Source organism: Sclerotinia sclerotiorum, genomic scaffold (genome assembly GCF_000146945.2).
Source record: "Sclerotinia sclerotiorum 1980 UF-70 scaffold_12 genomic scaffold, whole genome shotgun sequence".
NCBI lineage: Eukaryota > Fungi > Ascomycota > Leotiomycetes > Helotiales > Sclerotiniaceae > Sclerotinia > Sclerotinia sclerotiorum.
Window position 1 is genome coordinate 496,208 of NW_001820824.1, and position 18,304 is coordinate 514,511.

At 42.4% G+C, this 18,304-nt stretch overlaps 9 protein-coding genes across 9 annotated transcripts; 2 read left to right on the plus strand and 7 right to left on the minus strand.

The window, feature by feature from the left end:
• Positions 1-377: 377 nt before the first annotated feature.
• SS1G_08843 (hypothetical protein) lies at positions 378-2,584 on the minus strand (the record flags this gene model as incomplete). The annotated part of the gene is made up of 6 exons (XM_001590029.1): positions 378-1,060; positions 1,133-1,358; positions 1,433-1,687; positions 1,738-2,008; positions 2,189-2,336; positions 2,404-2,584. 6 exons carry the CDS (start codon positions 2,582-2,584, stop codon positions 378-380), a joined length of 1,764 nt encoding a protein of 587 aa, XP_001590079.1.
• A 1,244-nt stretch (positions 2,585-3,828) lies between these two features.
• On the plus strand, positions 3,829-5,434 carry SS1G_08844 (hypothetical protein; the record flags this gene model as incomplete). The annotated part of the gene is made up of 5 exons (XM_001590030.1): positions 3,829-4,106; positions 4,285-4,411; positions 4,467-5,022; positions 5,163-5,252; positions 5,343-5,434. The coding sequence occupies 5 exons, from the start codon at positions 3,829-3,831 to the stop codon at positions 5,432-5,434; spliced, it is 1,143 nt and encodes a 380-aa protein (XP_001590080.1).
• Positions 5,435-5,865: 431 nt separating this feature from the next.
• Positions 5,866-6,021, minus strand: SS1G_08845 (hypothetical protein; the record flags this gene model as incomplete). Its single annotated transcript, XM_001590031.1, has 1 exon — positions 5,866-6,021. The coding sequence occupies one exon, from the start codon at positions 6,019-6,021 to the stop codon at positions 5,866-5,868; it is 156 nt and encodes a 51-aa protein (XP_001590081.1).
• Positions 6,022-6,260: 239 nt separating this feature from the next.
• Positions 6,261-6,945, minus strand: SS1G_08846 (hypothetical protein; the record flags this gene model as incomplete). Its single annotated transcript, XM_001590032.1, has 2 exons — positions 6,261-6,644; positions 6,760-6,945. The coding sequence occupies 2 exons, from the start codon at positions 6,943-6,945 to the stop codon at positions 6,261-6,263; spliced, it is 570 nt and encodes a 189-aa protein (XP_001590082.1).
• Positions 6,946-7,575: 630 nt separating this feature from the next.
• Positions 7,576-10,509, minus strand: SS1G_08847 (predicted protein; the record flags this gene model as incomplete). The annotated part of the gene is made up of 1 exon (XM_001590033.1): positions 7,576-10,509. One exon carries the CDS (start codon positions 10,507-10,509, stop codon positions 7,576-7,578), a length of 2,934 nt encoding a protein of 977 aa, XP_001590083.1.
• Positions 10,510-11,991: 1,482 nt separating this feature from the next.
• On the minus strand, positions 11,992-12,804 carry SS1G_08848 (hypothetical protein; the record flags this gene model as incomplete). Its single annotated transcript, XM_001590034.1, has 1 exon — positions 11,992-12,804. The coding sequence occupies one exon, from the start codon at positions 12,802-12,804 to the stop codon at positions 11,992-11,994; it is 813 nt and encodes a 270-aa protein (XP_001590084.1).
• Positions 12,805-13,438: 634 nt separating this feature from the next.
• Positions 13,439-13,662, minus strand: SS1G_08849 (predicted protein; the record flags this gene model as incomplete). The annotated part of the gene is made up of 2 exons (XM_001590035.1): positions 13,439-13,615; positions 13,660-13,662. 2 exons carry the CDS (start codon positions 13,660-13,662, stop codon positions 13,439-13,441), a joined length of 180 nt encoding a protein of 59 aa, XP_001590085.1.
• Positions 13,663-15,147: 1,485 nt separating this feature from the next.
• SS1G_08850 (predicted protein) lies at positions 15,148-15,735 on the plus strand (the record flags this gene model as incomplete). The annotated part of the gene is made up of 1 exon (XM_001590036.1): positions 15,148-15,735. The coding sequence occupies one exon, from the start codon at positions 15,148-15,150 to the stop codon at positions 15,733-15,735; it is 588 nt and encodes a 195-aa protein (XP_001590086.1).
• Positions 15,736-16,793: 1,058 nt separating this feature from the next.
• SS1G_08851 (hypothetical protein) lies at positions 16,794-17,472 on the minus strand (the record flags this gene model as incomplete). Its single annotated transcript, XM_001590037.1, has 2 exons — positions 16,794-17,309; positions 17,419-17,472. 2 exons carry the CDS (start codon positions 17,470-17,472, stop codon positions 16,794-16,796), a joined length of 570 nt encoding a protein of 189 aa, XP_001590087.1.
• Positions 17,473-18,304: the final 832 nt, after the last annotated feature.

The following is an 18,304-nucleotide window of genomic DNA, read 5'->3' on the forward strand; positions in this document are numbered from 1 at the left end:
CATAAAGGTCTATATAATCAAGATGGATTTCCTCACTGTAGAGCTTCGTGCTCAAGATCAATCATTTAGTATACTCTACTATTGGTTACGAATTGCATTATCATTACTTAAGTCCCTGCTTGACACCTAGTTATAAACTACCTCAAGAGCCTAGAGCACTTCCACATGATCTAGACAGCAAACCTCGTAACAGATATATATTTATATCTATGATGTATATAAGATTCTATTATCTTATTGATTTATCAATAAGATACTACTCATTATATTAAGTATAAACAAAATCAATTCTAATATTAACAAGAAACTATATAAGCTATCCAGGCTGTATACATAAATAAACGTGCCATAGATATATACTCAACATCCCCCCTTCCCTACTTCTCTCCACCAGACATCTCCTGTCGACGATATCTCACTCTGCCCTCTAGATTTTCCCTCGCCGCCACATCCGACTCATTTTTCTCCTCATTCAAAGAAGCTCCATCTTTCTCTCCCCCAACTCCACCTATTACTCTCTCCTCCCTACTAACCATACTACCCCATCCACTTCCACTTCCCTCTCCATCCCCCCTCTCCTCCTCCCTCACATAATCCTTAACCTCCATCCACTCACCTAAGGGATATTGAATCCGTACCGGCCATTTATAACAAAGACCCCAATAAACCAAAAAACTCACAAAAAGCCCAATAGGATATGCGAAATAATAAGCTCTTGTGACGCCTAGGGGAGCTTTAACACCCATATTATTTAAAAAGCCGTAGAAATTTGGAATTATGCCGATGACATATGCGGCATAGGCACGCCAGTTCCAACCACCGGTATAGTGATATGCAGCATTTTTATCCGAGGTGTAGAGGTCTGGGATGCTGAGGAAACCGCGGGCGATGATAAAGTAATGACAGAGGAGGACACCGGTGATGGCTGAGAGGAAGATTTGGTAGGAGGCGAGGAAGGAAATGAAGATGACGGCGGATTTGAGGAGGTACCATGGTTGGATTACTATGGAAATGACGGCACAGATGAAGAAACCTGTGCGGATGGATATGTATTTTGGGACTGAAGTTGTTGTGTTAGCAACGGATGATTATATGTAGACTTTGCACCATGATGAGCATGACATTGACTTACAAAGAGCGGCAATATCATTTCCTGCTGGAATTGAGTTTTCAAAAATTGAAGAGAAAATTGCTGAATAAGCGAAGCAAGCAGCTATGAAAAAACATCCAGCTCGAGTAGGTGCATTGTATGTACGTTCAAGAATTCGATCGAGATATGTAAGTGGGGACCAGATGACTTCGCCAAAGAGGACTTGACTTGAGGAACCAACTAGATTACCGATGATTGCTACGATTAACTAGTGAGTGTGTCAGTATGAGGTATAATATGTGTTTGCGGAAAGACACGAACATTAGATATAGGAAATCCAACCAAGTTTCCCCAAATAACATCATTAGGTTTGCGAGCATAACGTTGGAAATCCGCCGCGTTGGAAGCAAATGTTGCACAATTAGCAGCACCTAGGAGTATAAATCGAACGATAAGCCATGTTCGTTCTGTGCCTTTAACTGTCCCTGGTTGACGAGCAACTGGTCCAATACCACCAGCCATGGTCAAAGTCCAGGCACACATAGCAACGGCGGAAATGATAAAGACGATAAGTTTTGCATATACAAGACCTTTCATCTGTTTCGCGTTAGTATTACCATTTTAACAAATAGCTGAATTGTACTAACCTTTGGCACAGGAATAATAAGGAAGCAACAGGTAAGAATCCAAAAGATTCCAAGTCCAAGCATACCACCAGAATCAAGAGCAGATCCTTCCCCCATGACATTTTTAAAATTGGCAACACGCGGACTCAAAGTGTGAAGCATGACATAGATACATTCACCTCCTTGAACCATATTGACACCATTCCAAACAATGGCCATCACAGCACGATTAAAGGTAGGCCACCATGCTCCAAAAACACCAAATGCGGCTCTGTTGAGAATAGGATAACCACTGAGTGTTTCGTTTATTGTCAGCAGATGAGGAGCAATGGAAATTTATAGTATAATGATGATCAAGGAGACAACTGGAGATATTACTCCGAATAGGAAAATGACACTGAAGCTTTTTGGATACAACAATTACTTAATCGAGACGGTCATCCAATTTGCATAAGATGGAAATTAAACTCACATATGATATACAGCTCCTGATCTACCATTGAATACAATGACAATAGCAATCAAACATTGACCACCAAAAGCACACAAAAGCGATTCCCACATACTCAATCCCAAAGCCTGAGCACTTGATGCAGCATACCATGTCGAAACCGTTGAAGCTATTTAATTCACGTTAGTACCATCAACAAATCCATATTTAAGCTCATGATAATATGTCCAACATACTTGCAGAAAACCAAAATGTAAGATAAGTCCAGACATTCCAAGTACGATCCGCCAATTTCAAAGGTCTAATATCATCATTATCTAACCAATTATCTTTCCCATGAAAATTTGCTGTGTCTCTTGCTTCAAAATGCGGATTTCGCAGCTTTTGGCGTAGGAGACCGAATAGATGACCGATCATTTTGAATGAGTACGCAACGAATGCGGTTGATTGATAAAAAAGCAAGACGGATGTTGTTATTGATGCTGATGTAGAAGAAACGGGGGAAAACAAGGAATAAAGAGTCTATCGGGTAGGAACGGTGAACGGAGAGATATGTCATTTGTAAGTAATATAGATTTCTCTAGATCGCATCTAGTAGATAGAAAAATGCACTACCCATCCAACCCCACGCTAAAGTCTATTCCCATCTTTTTGGTCCCAAAAGGTACCTGCACGAAATGATAAGGAAAAGATATAGATATGCACTGTAACCAAATATTCTCCCCAAAGCAGTGACTCGCAGCAAGGCGCAGAAATCCGGAGCAATAAGCAGCATGAAAATTGCGCAGTTTTCCGCTCTCTCAGATTAAATGTAACCAAGAGAACATCCTTATCTCTACACTCCATACAAGACTCGTGCAACCAAGAACTCAATCAAGCATTCCGACAATTAAAATACACGCTTGTGTACGCCAATGTCAAACTTGTCATCAGACTTATCAAGAACTTGTCATGCCAGGAATCATGCACGAGAAAACGAGGTTTTGACATTCTGGTACTATGTGAGATCTATGTATGCGAGTAGCCGTTGAATTGAAATGAAGGGATGTTGTGATACGGATGGATAGATACATTTGAAACGTTTGATGTTGTGTTTACGGAGGATGTATTGGATCAGTCGACGCACGTGATGAATTTTATTGAAGCTGTGATCTGGACTGTTGCAGGGATCATTGCACTCCACAAGTAAGGGATCCTTGTAGAGTCGTTTTAAGGTCTGTGCGACGAGAGGTCTTGGTTTGGCTTGAGAATTACGATGAACACGATAAGCTGAACATGAGCGATAAGAAATCAAAAGATAGTGGGATATTTAATTCTTCCTTATCAATAATATCTTGGATATCACTTGGCTAATAATATAATATGAGGATATAATTTTTCAACGAATGCCTAGATCTCTTATTAATATTAGATCTATTATTGGATATACATAGAACATAAATTCATCATTTAAATCGAATAATCCCTTGATCGGGACCCGCCGATTCACTGTTGTATATGACCACTTGGCGGGGTATAATCAGCCACCATTTACTAGGTAGCTACAGCTACAACTACTTCTAATCTACTTCACCATTTCTTTCGCCTTCAAAACCCAAGCATTTTGAACACTCCTATATTCCTTCTCTCCACCCTACCTACAAAAATCATCTTGCTTCATAATGTCCACTCCTAGCCCCACCCCCACAACAACCAAACTCGAGCTCCGAACCGCCTATGGTCCCGTCTATCGCGATGTACTCAACACACCACCTCGTCCCTGTACCGATACTGAAATCCCTATAATCGACCTCTCGAATATAGATTCTCCTAATCTGAGTGATCGACAAGCGTTAGCAGCAGAAGTACGAGCTGCGGCTGTAGGGACGGGATTTTTTTATGTGAAGAATCATGGGATTGAGGAGGAGGTTATTGCGAGGGCGAAGGAACAAGCCTTGAGGTGAGTTTGTGCTTTTGGGGGGTGAATGAGAGGGGCACAGAAGCGAGATGGAAGGTATAGGGAGGCTTTTATGGGGGATCTTTAAGGGTCCAGGGTTTCTGTTCGAGATACGCGGACGGGAGAAAGAGAGCTGGGTGGATGAATAGAAATGAATACCACCACTAATCCATGGTCCTAGTTTCTTCAAACAACCATATGAAGAAAAAGCCAAAATAGATAAAAGGCATTCCCGCTATTTCAACGGCTACATGGGATTAAAAAGTTCCAACATCAGCCCCGGAGAAAGTGTAGACGTCAAAGAATCCGTGCGTCCCCAAACCCTCATATCCCTTCCCCTCCCTCCTCACTAACAACCTTCAGATCGCCTGGCGCTACGAACCCGAAAACGACCCCGATCACCCACAAACTCTTTCCTCCATCCCCTCTGAAGTAAAACCCTTTATACGAGGTGAATCCTTCGTCTGGGAAGGAACATCGCACCTCCCCAATTTCAAAACCGACACACTCGCCTACTGGAAATCCTGTCTCACTCTCGCGCGCAAACTCGTGCGAGTCTTCGCACTAAGTCTCTCACTCCCTGAAGATTACTTCGATAGTCGAGTGACGTATCCCGGCGCCGATGGTCTCTACAATTACTATCCCCCCAGCACCGAAGAGGAGAAATCAAATAATAGTGTAGGATTAGGTAGTCATACCGATCTACAACTTTTTACATTATTATGGCAGGATATGATAGGAGGATTACAGGTATTAAATAAAGAAGGACAATGGATTATGGCTGTACCCATCGAGGGAACCATCGTAGTGAATATTGGAGATTTCATGATGAGACTTTGTAATGATATGTATAAGAGTACTGTGCACCGAGTTTATAACCGGGCTTCCGTGGAGCGAATATCCATGCCATTCTTTTTTGGTAAGTTTTTGTTTCCCATTCATTCTTCCTTCTTGAATATCTATGTATCTATGTATCTATCATATCATATCATAGACTAAAATACCGATAACAATACTAATCCACATACATCACAATACTAATCCACATACATCACACAGGACTTAATTTCAACTGTGTAGAAGGCGTAATATCTACATGCACCGATGAAAATAATCCACCCAAATATGAACCAATATCTTGTGGCGATTGTAAGACTTAAGTTTTTCTCTCCAGTTACACAATTCCATCCATTCATTCATTCATTCATCAAGAGAATCTCCCAACTAACAAAACTACAGGGTGCCAACTCCGCTTCAAATTGGAGAATGATGAGTTTAAAGAGAAGGCTGCACGGGCGCAGGCACCTAGTGCTGTTGTTGTGAAGGCTTAGGCTTGTATAGGTATCTAAGGTCTTATGATGGCGTGGACACTTCTGGATTAAATCCTCAGAAACAATATTTCGTTATTGTTTCTATAAAATTTTGGAAAGGAGTTTTGGAAATCACCTAAAGCTGGCAGAAAACACTGCTATATCTAAATTAATATATACTCATTGGCATTTTTAGAATAGGCAGATAGCGTATTTACTCATTGAATAGTTAGCATTTAGTCCCTATGTCCTTTTCGAACTCCAGCTGTGCCCTGCTACATGTCTGTTAAAGGGATCATGGATATCGTCACGTCCTAGATAATACGCCTTCCGTCAACATCCGTATAATTTTTGCATAGCAATTCCAGATATCATGTATGCAAAACCCCTAACTCAACATTATTGGCATGGCCCTTCTAAAAGTTGCAGAGATGACTCCACTAGCCTAACTTTTAACATTTTGAGGTACCCCCAGGATTTGGTGCATCCTCCAACATCAACTGGAGACATGTTTGCTTGTATCGATCGAGAGGTAGATAATCGCTTAGGAAGAAACTTAACTGGTAATTGAAACGTAGGGGGTACTCGCGCGAGTGGACACCCTCCATGGACTCTTGCGAAGGAATTTATTCAAGTGGTTGAAAACATGCGCTGCGTATCTGGAGCCATTTGGTCGATGTGGCGATATTGGGTTGGCTCTTTCTGCTGGTTACATTACTGCACCTTGCAAATACGCCTCATACAACCACCAATTATGCCACTGTACCCCTCTTTCTCCCCACGCATCTTTATCGAGAATCCCCTCGGAAGAAGAATACTCCTCCCTTGCCCACTGCATTACCCCTCCTCACAAAACCCCACCCACCAACTCCAACAAATCAAAATATTCCATTCTCTCCCCTTCTCTCCCCTTCCTCTCCCCATCTTCTCCTTCCCCATCCACCGCACCCACACTCTCCTTTCCCTTCTCCTCCTCCAACCCCAGCCCCAACAAAACCGTCCTCCTCTCCTCCGGATCCCTCCCCAAAATCATACTCCCAATCTGACTCGCATACAAATGAGCAATCCTCTCTCTCTTTTCCCCAGCCGCACCTAATAACGTACGAGGAGTTAAATGTTCAAGAGGCAGAATCATATTTGCGCCATTGGATATCGAGGTAGATGTGGAAGATGGGAGGGGAATTGCCGTGTCGAAGCTGGTGGGAGAGGCGCTGGTGAGAGGGATTTGTATCTATATTGGTGAGTGGGTGGGTTAGTGAGGAGAGTGAGTAGACAGTATAAGGATTGATATAAGGAAATCATAAAACTGATAAATAACCCATGAACAAAAGTGAAGAATAACAAACCCATTGACCCAACCTTCCTCCCTGAGAAATAGTAACTAAAATCCTATCCGCAAAATACATGCAGGAAACATCCGTAGGCACACCACTAATCATAGCAGAAGCAGTTTTCGAGCGAGCGGGAAACGGTGAGGGATAGACATCCGAGTTCGCCGGAAGATTTGTAAGAGGAGATGTGGTTGTTGTCATTTTTGGTTTTGTTGTTCAGGTATGAGATTGTTTGTGTAGAATTTGCTTTTGGTATTGGTGTGGATGGTTTTTGTTAGTTTGTCTGTTTTTGGAAATGAGGGGTTGGAGGTTCTGGAGGGGTATGTGAAATGTTGATGTTGAATGGACAGTGTCAGCCTTGCAGGAGCTTCGACTTCTCTGGTCCTGAATCCGAGGCCCAAGCTCCAGCCTTGTGGGGTGCTCGCTGCAGGTCAAGTGAGGTCACCGGGAGCAACTCAATTATTTATGGTCAGTGGTTGAGTATATTTAAAGAAATATTTCGTAAAGTCATATCATGAAAGCTATTATCGTTTTGCTACTTCCTATCTAATGTTATTATGACTATCTATTAAACCCCACAGCATCTCAAAGTAAAGATCTCTTCATCCCATCATTGCAACCTATAAAGCAAACATATGATATATGTACAAATGTGCAAAGTGTCCTGTCATAATTTAGAGCCTCAAACTGTTCAAATATCCCACAAAGTACATAATTTCGCAATTTTATCGGGACAAAAGTTTTCCCCGTCATCTCTTTACCGTAATCGTACAATACAAACGTAACATCCTTCGCATCCAGAGTTCCGCAATACTGAAATTGTGAGCCCCTTTACCAGCCACCATTTGGGCCAGTGTTGTTCCATCCACTGCTGCCAGAGCTGTTATCATAACCAGTATTTCCAGATTTGTTAGCCTTAACATTCTTTCCACCTTTACTGGCCTTACTAGCCTTGCGAATTCTACCAGTATAGCCACCGTTACCGCCATTCTCGCTAGGTTCAGGTGAGGCCCAACTCCCAGCAAGAGAAATAGCAGTAGGAGTTCTCGTATGGCGGGATTTGCGACCACCATCATAATCACCAATGTTGGAAAAGTTTGAATATCCGCCCTGGTCAATATTGTCCCAGTTTCTCAAAATCTCACTGCTTGTGGGTGTATGATCACGGAACTGGGGATTGCCTTCTTCTCCATCGTCATCTTGGTCTCCTCCCTCGCCAGAATTATGTCCATCCCCGCCCCATTGACTTCCTCGGTTGCTGGAGTTCTCTTTTCGGCCACCGTTGATCTGGTTGTTTTTCTTGTTGTTCCATCCCTTACCCTTGGCACTTTGAACTACGTTGTAATTTGTACTAGATTTCTTCCCCCATCCTTCATTATCATCTTGTTGGTTACCTTCATCATCTTCTTGGTCATTTTTGTAGGCAGTCCATTCTGGATCATCGTAGCCCTTAGGCCTTTGATTATTCTTTGGCTTGTTATTTTGTGGCTTCTTAGGGTTATTGTTGGATTTGCTGTTTTGATTCCCAGAACCTGCACGAAAGCCGGATTTTCCATTGTTTTGTTGATTACCCGAGCCTGCACAACCTCCAGAATTACCTTTGTTCTGTTTCTGATTCGAGTTTGCCCAGCCCCCTGCGTTGCTGTTATTTTGTTGCTCATTCGAATCTCCCCAACCTCCCGGAGTAGTATTATTCCTACCGCCCGAATCTCCTCCCCAACCACCGGAATTGTCATCGTTGTATTGAGCATTGGAGTTTGATTGGTCATTATTGTCGTTGTTACCCCGGCCGGAAGATTGATTGTTTGCGCCATCATTAGTGCCCTGGTTATCTCCACCCCAGCCTGAATTCTGGTTATTGTCATTGCCCCAACTTGGGTTCTGGTTGTTTGAGGTATCGTTGGAGTCTTGGTTATTTCCTCCCCAACCTGCGTTCTGATTGCTTGATTTGTCATTTTGGTTCTGTTTATTGTTGTTGCCCCAGCTCGAGTCTTGGTTGTTCGAGTTATTGTTCGAGTTCTGGTTGTTATCATTGCCCCAACCCGAATTCTGGTTATTCGAGTTATCATTTGACTCCTGATTATTGTCATTACCCCAGCCCCAATTCTGGTTGTCCGAATTGTCATTTGACTGGCCATTATCATTTCCCCAAGAGTCATTGTTCGGCGTGGCATTTGCATCCTCTTCCTTGGTATCATTCCCCCACCCCAAATTCCCACTTGTTTCATTGTTCGCACCCCAGCTGTTTGAGTTGCCAGACTGATCATTGTTATCTGCACCCCATCCATCACCTGAATTGTTGTTGGACTGGTTATTCTGGTTGCCTTGACCCTTTCCACCTTTCTTATTATTCTTTTGCTTGTTGGAAGTCTGTGTTTTGTTACTGCCTACAGACGCAACCCTCTGATTACTGTTCTGACCAGTGTTGCCCCAATCGTTCGAGTCTTGATTATTGTTTTGATCATTACCGCCCCAACCACCTGAACCCTGATTGTTATTCGTCTCGTCGTTATTATTCCAACCAGAGCCGGAATATTCTTTGTTATTTGCATCCTCAACCCAGCTACCCGGCATATCTGTATTCTGCGGAATGTTATTATTGTTGCTATTGCCTTGCTGCTGGCGCCGATTGTTGGAAGGATTCTGGTTGGAATTAATACTGGAGAAGTTGCGCTGCCCAGAGACATTCTGATTGGGAGTGTGTCTGACAGTATTGCTAGAGAAATCGCGGGGTAGTTTTGGTTGAGATTGCTGCTGATCATAAGATACCGGCCTCGACGGGTTAAAAATTCGAGGTGAGCCACCAAAGTGTGCTGAATCTGGAGCACAAGTACCAATTGGCACTTGAGCTGGCGTGAGCAGTGTCGCAAAAGGATTGCCATATACCCGACCATGGTAAACGCGCAGGACACCACTTTTCGTATCAAGAAATGCGTTTGGACGTGGATCAGAAGGATTTTCGATCACATCCTCCCGCAGTATAACTTCAGCTCTCATGTCTTGAAGAATACGTCTCTCCATTCTTCGACCTAAGTATCTCAATAAGCTTTGATTTTGATGATCGGATTGCCTCTCAAATTGATCTGACTCGTCTGAGCTATCTTGATTGTTTTGGCGGGTATTGTTTCTGGATTTTTGATAATTGTCACGTTGTTTCGCATTCATATCCCGCTGATTTTGGTTCCCTTCAAAATTCTGATTTTGTTTGACCTTTTGATTTCGTGGCTGTGGGATGCTGTTTTTATTGCTGGGTTGCTGCCTTTTCTTCAGTTGTTTATTTATAGGTTCAATTTCAACTTCCGTCTCATCATTGGAATCGCTTGAATCTTCCGTGCTGCTTTTATCTTTCATTTTCTCCCGCGCTCTGCATTGCGGGCATTCGCATGGTCGGGGCCCTGCTGATGCCTTTGGAGTATTCTTCTTCAATGCCGACTTAAGTTTTGGTGTTGGCTCTTGAAATTTTACTTTCTTATCAACCTCCTTTGCAGGTTGAGGTGTCTTGGGTTGTGGTTCTGGTTCTGGTTCCTTGACTTCCGGCTTCTCAATTTCTTTGGTTGTTAGTTTTGAAGGAGGCCCCTCTTCAGAAGAAACTGCGGAAGAGGTGTCAAAATCAGAAACCTCCACTTCGATTGCGAGACGCCGACGAATGCGTGGTTGGCTCACTGTGATAATATTGGACTTGGCTGTGGCAATAGATCGATATGCAGCCTTCGTTGGAGCCGGGCCAGCGACCCATTCAATCACACTTGCTGGGCGTTGCGGCATTATTGGAAGCCCGCCAACCACATGGGATCGAGCTTCGTGTACCTAAATAGTGTATCTGCCCTTCATCAGAAAACAGTCGCAGATGCTTGCACTCGCGAGAGGTCACTTGGGAGTAATGATATCGAAGGATTCAAATGCTATCTTATTTTAGTCCTGGGAACAAAAGGTGCATTCGCACTTCTATGAACAAGGACCTTACGCTGGATATGCTACTACGCGATTTGAGTACAAGTAAAGAATAGCCCAGTCTAGTTGAAGAAAAGCGCTGTAGCATCAAGTATTATATCGCGCATGGAAGGATAGGTAAATCATGACACGAAGGCGAAAACGCGTCAATGGAGTTCGGCGCTCAGAAACTTCGTTGGGAACGCTGAGAATTCGATATAGGAACTGCTCAGCACCGTAGGAAGTAAGGCGAGCAGAATATATCCGTAAAAGTTACTGTGAAAGGCCTGGATACTTTGATAAAGGAGTTTTGTGATTTTGTGAAATCAAGATTGAGGGTGAATCCTTCTAGTTTGCGTCGTCCATTGACACTGAGGAGTATAATGGCTGCGACAAGGAATGTAGGAAACATAAAAATAACATTATTAAAAATTAAAGAGTGTTGAATGTTGACTTTGAAGAAAGGTGTCTTTCCCACCTGGAAATCTAAGGTAAAGAAAATCCATTATCTGAGGTGGATGTTCAAAATCCTCATGTCTCTTCCATTTTGGGTATGTTGGGTTCTCTTAGCGCACCTTCCCATCTGAACTCCTAGCACCCCCTCCCAACTCCAAATGCCACCGTAGTAAAAGATGATCCATGAACCAAAATAAATAATCATTCCAAACTATTCACAAATGTTTAACATGTGAATTTTTGACCGCACTTAGTGCATTGGAACGGATACATAAAGTCGGGGTAATGGTTGAATTTAGGTCAAGAATTCACATGACCTTGAATTTGAGGTGGTCGGCTGTGGATATAGAATACAACCATAACCTCAATCTATGAGAGCTTTCAATCTGTGCTCTTGTGCTCTTGTGTCTATGATTTCAAAAATCGCTACCCCTTATTAAATAATCAAGTAAAGTTGATCCGATCTGAAACTCAACCAAGAAATTCTCCTATCATTAGAAAGTGGTAGATCTAGATTCTGTACTATGATGAATATCAACACGGAGTGTTTCAATATGGCCTGAAGGATATCCTATGGGTTACTGCAACTTTATAAAGGAACGAAAACTGTCGGCCGAACAGGAGACCCCTTAATCTTGACACCACATCTTGACCGCAGTCACGGGAAGGAATAGGGCCTTGCCTATTATCTTCGGCCTCCACAGGTGTGTAAAAATATTCCCAGTAGGTGCAAGAAACGATATTCTGCAATGTCAGTACGTTGGATCTGACAGGCTTGTCTTGGAAATCTTTCTTCGGAACTCCATAATGGTCGCTATCCTTTGGAACTGTGTCCGTTCCTTTTTTTTTCTGGCTGACGCCTCATAATTTAGCCTTGGCTTGTAGCTCATCTCTTCTCCACTCCTTATTGATGACAGTATTTCTCCAATAATTCCATATGCCCGCAAGCCCAGCTAGTGGTGGACACAATAGTAATAACCAGGCCCACCATCTAGGGCTTTTGCCTTGAATAGTTTCCATGACCTTTTGTAGCTCTATCTTCAGTTCATCCTTTCCCTCATCGTTCCAGACCACCAATCCACGCGACTCTCCCCTGGCTTGACATCTTCTTGCTTTTTCTCTCACGTCCCCTTGACTCTTCACCCTGTTCTCGGCATCTTCCTCTGTTAAATGTGCATCTCTGTCCCTTAACCTCTGCATTTGTATCTTTGGATCCCTTACCGCCACAACAAGGACTGTGCCACAAATCATATCGATTCCACTTTCAAATAATAATGGCACATCAAGAACGACAGCCCAACAACCCCTCAAATAGCATCCAAGCAGTTCTTTATACATCTCTCTCCTAACTGCGGGATGCACAATCCCATTCAGCACTGCCCTATCTCTTTTCCTTTCCTCAGTATCCCCGAACACTCTCCTACCCAGTGCGGGTCTATTCAACGGAGCGCCTTTTGTATTGTCATGATCGGGAGAAGGAGGCAGAAGAAGATCCGGAGTAGTTGATGAAAAATGCGCAACAATCTTTTGATAACCTGGTGTGCCTGGTTCTACAACTTTGCGCGCAAGTAAATCAGCATCGATAACTGGAAGGGAGTAAGGAGGTTGTGAAAGGATTGATGAAACAGTGGATTTTCCGGTCGCTATCGAGCCGGTGAGACCAATTAGCAACATGTCAATAATTTATGGTGGACGTTTTGATTGAAGTTTGGAATAGGAAGGAGTGACGTGAGGTCTCATGAAGTTGTTTTGTTGCGGGTAATGCCGAGGCTTCTTGAGTCGAGCTCAGACCACCATAGAAACAACAACACCACAATCACTCAACATCAGCCTCGTCTTGAATGAATACAGGCTGCTCCTATGTTATTATTTGAATGATCTATGTCTAGGTGCTCATGGTTAAAGGCCATCCCTCTGAAAATTTCATGGCTGAAGTTGAGAATGAAAGCTACCATTCAACCCTCGTTGAATATCACCGTCTCGAAGAGACACCAACTCAATTGCCGACGATGTAACAATCTCACCGTATGTTATTCCAAAATGGATTGGCATAGAAAATGAATATCCTCTGGCCAAAGAAAGTTTAACTTTATGCACTTTAATATATGTTGACTCCGTTGCTGGGTTGGAACTATCCTACCTGCTCGAGCCAACGCTTACACCAACAACTCACCCCAACATGACGGTCGATGGGGCTTCCCATTTGAACAGTTATTCATTTTTATACATTATATATCAACAAGATAAGCCATGATAGAGCGTCAGCAAGTCTCTTTCCAAGCTGAATTTACTGAGTTGTCAGAATCGCTTATTGTTGACTGCTTTGATGTGGGAAGACAGGAATTGAAAGCTTCTCCACCATGCTTTCTTTAATAGCGTCAAAGGTCATGCTGGTGGTTGTCTCGTTCTGGGAATTTGCTTCTGCGAAGAGAGGAGAAGCGTTCTTGATGTTGGTAGTCTTACCTACCTCAAGACGAAGATTGTCCTTTTATGCACCATGGAGTTAGACTATGGCAGAACATCGCTTACCATGAGTGTGGTGGCGGTCTATGCTTGACAAAAGTCTTTAGCACAACAGATTATTTTACGCTGAAGACATTGTTCTTATAGGTGTGAAGAGGGTTATCTTATTATTGATGCTACGGATCATGATTATATAGTAGGCCCACAATCATCGTACTTGCCATATTAGGCCTAACAACGCATGCCAATAGCCTCGGGGTGGTTTAGGAATCAGAGGAATATTTGCATACTTCGAGCTCTACACAAAATCAAAAGTGCTCGGAAGCAAATATCTCCACAGCAACTTAGTAAGGAACTAGTGCAGCTACTAGTCTTGTTTGGCCCTCTCTATCATTATGGCGGTTCAAAACTTAGATCCATTTTATCAGCGCTCACGTGAAAAATCTCTCTTATGAGCACCACCTTTAGAAACTGAGATATGTGGTTTTGCTTCAAAGATTTCTTCAGTTATGAGTTTTTCGTATCACAAATGCGCTCTATAAAGCTATGTGATCACTGTGGAAGAAAACAGAAATTACTCTACGTTCTATCCTAGAGTAAAAACATTCTTAACAGAACACACCCTGTCGGTCTTCTGTTTTCTATGAAAAGTATATATGGCGGAGACTCGGTCGTTGAAAATGATAGGCGGCAGGAAGTCCGCCATGAAGTAGTGTTCAATGCTGAGTAGTAGCCTGTATTATCTAGCCTAAATGGTAAACCTTAATCGATGCCACAACAACTGTTCTCAGGAATTAGCAATAAGAGATTGTGAAATTTGGTCCAAGTAGTCATGCTGACCAAAGTGTGTATCCAAGCCCATACTGGGTAATGTTTGTAAGTGAGCGCTGCTATGTGTTTTGAAATAAAGTGTTCCCAGAAATCGTCGTTGTCTAGCCGACCATTTCTCAAATCGAACAATTTCTTATTGGTCAATTCGAAAATATATAGAGATGATCGGCTTCTAATCAATGGTTAAGTCGTACAAATCGTACAATCGAAGAAAATTCATCTTTCGGCGGGGGGATTTTTCTGCATTAATGTTTTGCAAGCCACTAAGATTGAGAAATCAGAATGTACAATCGGCACAGAATTAGCTCAGAATACCAGAGCCCGAAAAGAAAAATCTCATTAGCCTCGAATTCTCCATATCCCGTGATCAAATTTACCTTGCTGGATGGACTACATGAACACTATAAAAGGCGAATCACACACGATACGTGTCGGCATACCTTCGACAACAAGTCCTATACTTAATTCATCCAAGTTCGAGAGTCATGATAGGATGATGGAGACTAGCTACTCAGTTTGATATAATCCAGCATGTTTTGAGTTACGCTAAGTGGATTTGAAAAGCCTTAACTAGTCATACTTATAGTCAGAATAAGAATTCGCACTTTTTTTTTTTCATTTACATTTGATGCCAAAATCTGTTTCCTCCTTCTCATCCATACAACCACAAACATTAACACTCCCGAATCCGATTCAATAAAATACAGCAACTTTACTTTCAACATGTCTCGCAAAAAACTTTCCAAACTTTGCCATGTACGCGTTAGAACGCAACAAAATCGAGCCTTCCGAACGTCGAGATCTCTCCGTCCATCCTACAACCAAATGCGCGGTACCTCCCACCCATCCACTCCTCGCGAACCAACACTTTTCGATCCTATCGAGAGTGACCAAAAAGCCTGTCGTCTCCGCGGTAACCAAACACGCACCGCTCCCGCCCGCACCCTCGTCACCGCTCCCGCCCACACCATCGTTCCTGGTCCCTCCTGCACCATCATCCGATCAACTCCTCGTTTCTCAGAACTTTTCCCTATATTGAATATCACACCTCATGAATTCCTTTGCGGGCCAATGTTCTCTATGTGGAGAATGTGGAGACACCCCCAACAAGAGGAGGATATCGACCAAATGTGCGAATATCTTTATAGGTCGGAACCGAAACTCCTTCCTACTCCTTGGAAGGTCGATGATCTTCTTGCGCATGTTATTGAAAATGATTGTAATTTTCATTGCAGTAGGGAGGAGAAAGAGGAGGAGATTGAGAAGTGGTTGGATGAGGTCGAGGAAGTGGATTTCGTGGGACGTGATTAGTTGCATGAGGGATGTTGATAATGGAAGGGGGGAGGGGGTATTGATGATGGAGGGTGACTTTTTTTTTTTTTTTTTTTTTTTTTGAGCAGAGTTCGACGATGGGAATGGTGCCATGGGTTGTGTATAACGACGTGACTTCCCATCTGTCATAACTTTTCATGGGAGAACGATGTATTTGATAATTTCGACATTTTGCGCGGGGTATTAGGAATAGATGGGATATTTTGTGAGGTATAGATCATATCAATCACGGGGTATATAAATTGATAAAAAATTTGGTATTTGGGGGTATTTTGTATAATGTAATCTTGTGTTTAGATAATTAGTAGTTATGTTACGGGTTTATAAATTGATATATTTGAATAATTTTACTATTTACTTCTATGAATTTTATAAGTATATCTTTAATCTTGTCGTTCAATTGTAAGATTATAATTTATGATTCTAAACTTGAAACATGACATATCGAGAACAAAACATCGTTTGAGTTTATACGGTGGATAACCTCTCTTTTTCTCTCTCTCCCCCGCTGTATAGTAAGTAGGAGCTGAATAAATTACTGGGATCAAACCTGTTTATATAAAATAAGATATGCAACGAATTTATTTAGAAAGATTGTGATTTGAATTGGAAGAACTATGTGTGATTATTAGGTATCTAGGTATGTAAGAACTTATATTAGCTGGGAGATAGAATGGTGGTTGATTTCTTAAGCTGCTAGATTAGTTTTTAGATTTGTAGATGGAGTACTGTGTGAGGGGGTATAATTGGGTATTGAATGATGGCCCGGAGGCCGCGCGGGGGCAGGGGGGGGAGTTAATGTGTTGGGGATTTTTGGATATTCGTGATGAGGGGAGGCTATAGTTTCCCTGGAGGGAAAGATGGGATATTAGATGAGGTGTTAAGTGGTATGGAAGGTTTTGGTTCAAGCATAAAATTGATTTGATAGGAGATAAATAGCAATTCAACGATCGATAACTCCCAAAATCTCCTTGGTATCTATCATTCTCTGCTATTGGATGTATTGACGACAACTTGATCTCTTACACCGTACTCATCTATTGTTTTCCCTGCCAATTGTAGACCAATCTAACCTTCAACACCTCACTTCCCTTCTTAACCACCACCCTCCTGGTATAATATCTCTTCCCGTCAATAATCGCAAACCCCCAAATCTGCATTGCGTTCCAACCCCTCTCCTCATTAACACCATAAGTCTGAACATGTCTTTCCCCATCGGGACCACTATTTTCCTCTTCACCCTCTAACCAATCCTCTTTCAAAAAAGCATCATCATCTACTTGTTCCAAATTACAAAATCTAGATTTTGCGGAAACATTGCCGAATAGATGATCTTCATGAGCTCGAGGAACCCAATCGAGTGTTCGATATTCAGATGTGCCTTTAATACCGCCCGTGGCAGTCTGGTCAATGTCGATGTGCGGGATATTGTTTTCGTCTATGTATTCTTTGACGTGGAGAGTTACGGTTGCGAGGGAGATTGCTTTGCGGCTCCACCAGCCTACTCCTTGGAGGGCGAGGACTGCGTCAGTGTCGTCAGAGAGAGTTTTGTTCTAAGGGTTGTTAGTGAATTAAGGATAGTAGATCAAAATTATGGATATGCTGGTGGGATTGATGGCAGCGACAGAAATAAAGTATGTGAGAAAGTCACATATATCTTACCATAACCCAGTCTCCACTTAGATCCTTCAAGGTAATTTCTGGTGGTGCGGACATTGTGTGGTGAGGTTTGTATTGAAATTTAGTGTTGGTTGACGTTGATGTTGATGTCAAGGTTGTTTGGGATCTCTAGGAGTATAATGCGGGGTAGCTGTATGAGAGGTGTATGTAACGTGGAGAAGGCAAGTTTGGCAATATGCTAGGAAAGAGAATATCAAAAGAGAAGAATGAAACGAAAGGAAATAAACTTTAATACTTATATCTCTCAATACTCAATGGCGCCATAATCTGTACCTGCAGAAAGTACTCCTGACGTGCCACAGATGCCAAAATCACAAGCATTAGTAACAACATTCTGTATATTCTCATCTCATCACCTCGGTACTTGGTGATGTAAATCATGAAGGAATCGGCTCACATGTGTTCTCGGCATCCATTGAGACGTACGGAGTAGGTTAATGAACCGTGCGAATGTTACCCTGGTAGAGCTTCATGGGAGGGATTTGCTATCTAACACGGTAAGAGGAGTTCCGATAATAAAGTTGAATGGTGGAGTAGTAATTGCTCCGAAATAGGAACTTTTTTTGTTGAGCAATAGTATCATAAAGGCTTTGAGAAATTTGGTTGTCATTCAATGTCATCTCCGACCACCCGCACCTTATGAAGGAGGTGAGTGTGCTTGGAGACAAGATGAGGGATGAATTCATGATCCAAAAGACTCGTTGCTCATACAGAAATATGTTACTAACGCCAATATTAGAGTGATCGTAGATTTATCAATATCTGACTTAAGTTTAGCCAATTTCCAACCAATCAAAAATAATTTAATCAGCAAACCTGGGGTTTGTGGATTTTCCGTGCTCCGATATCGATCTCAAGAAATAATTTC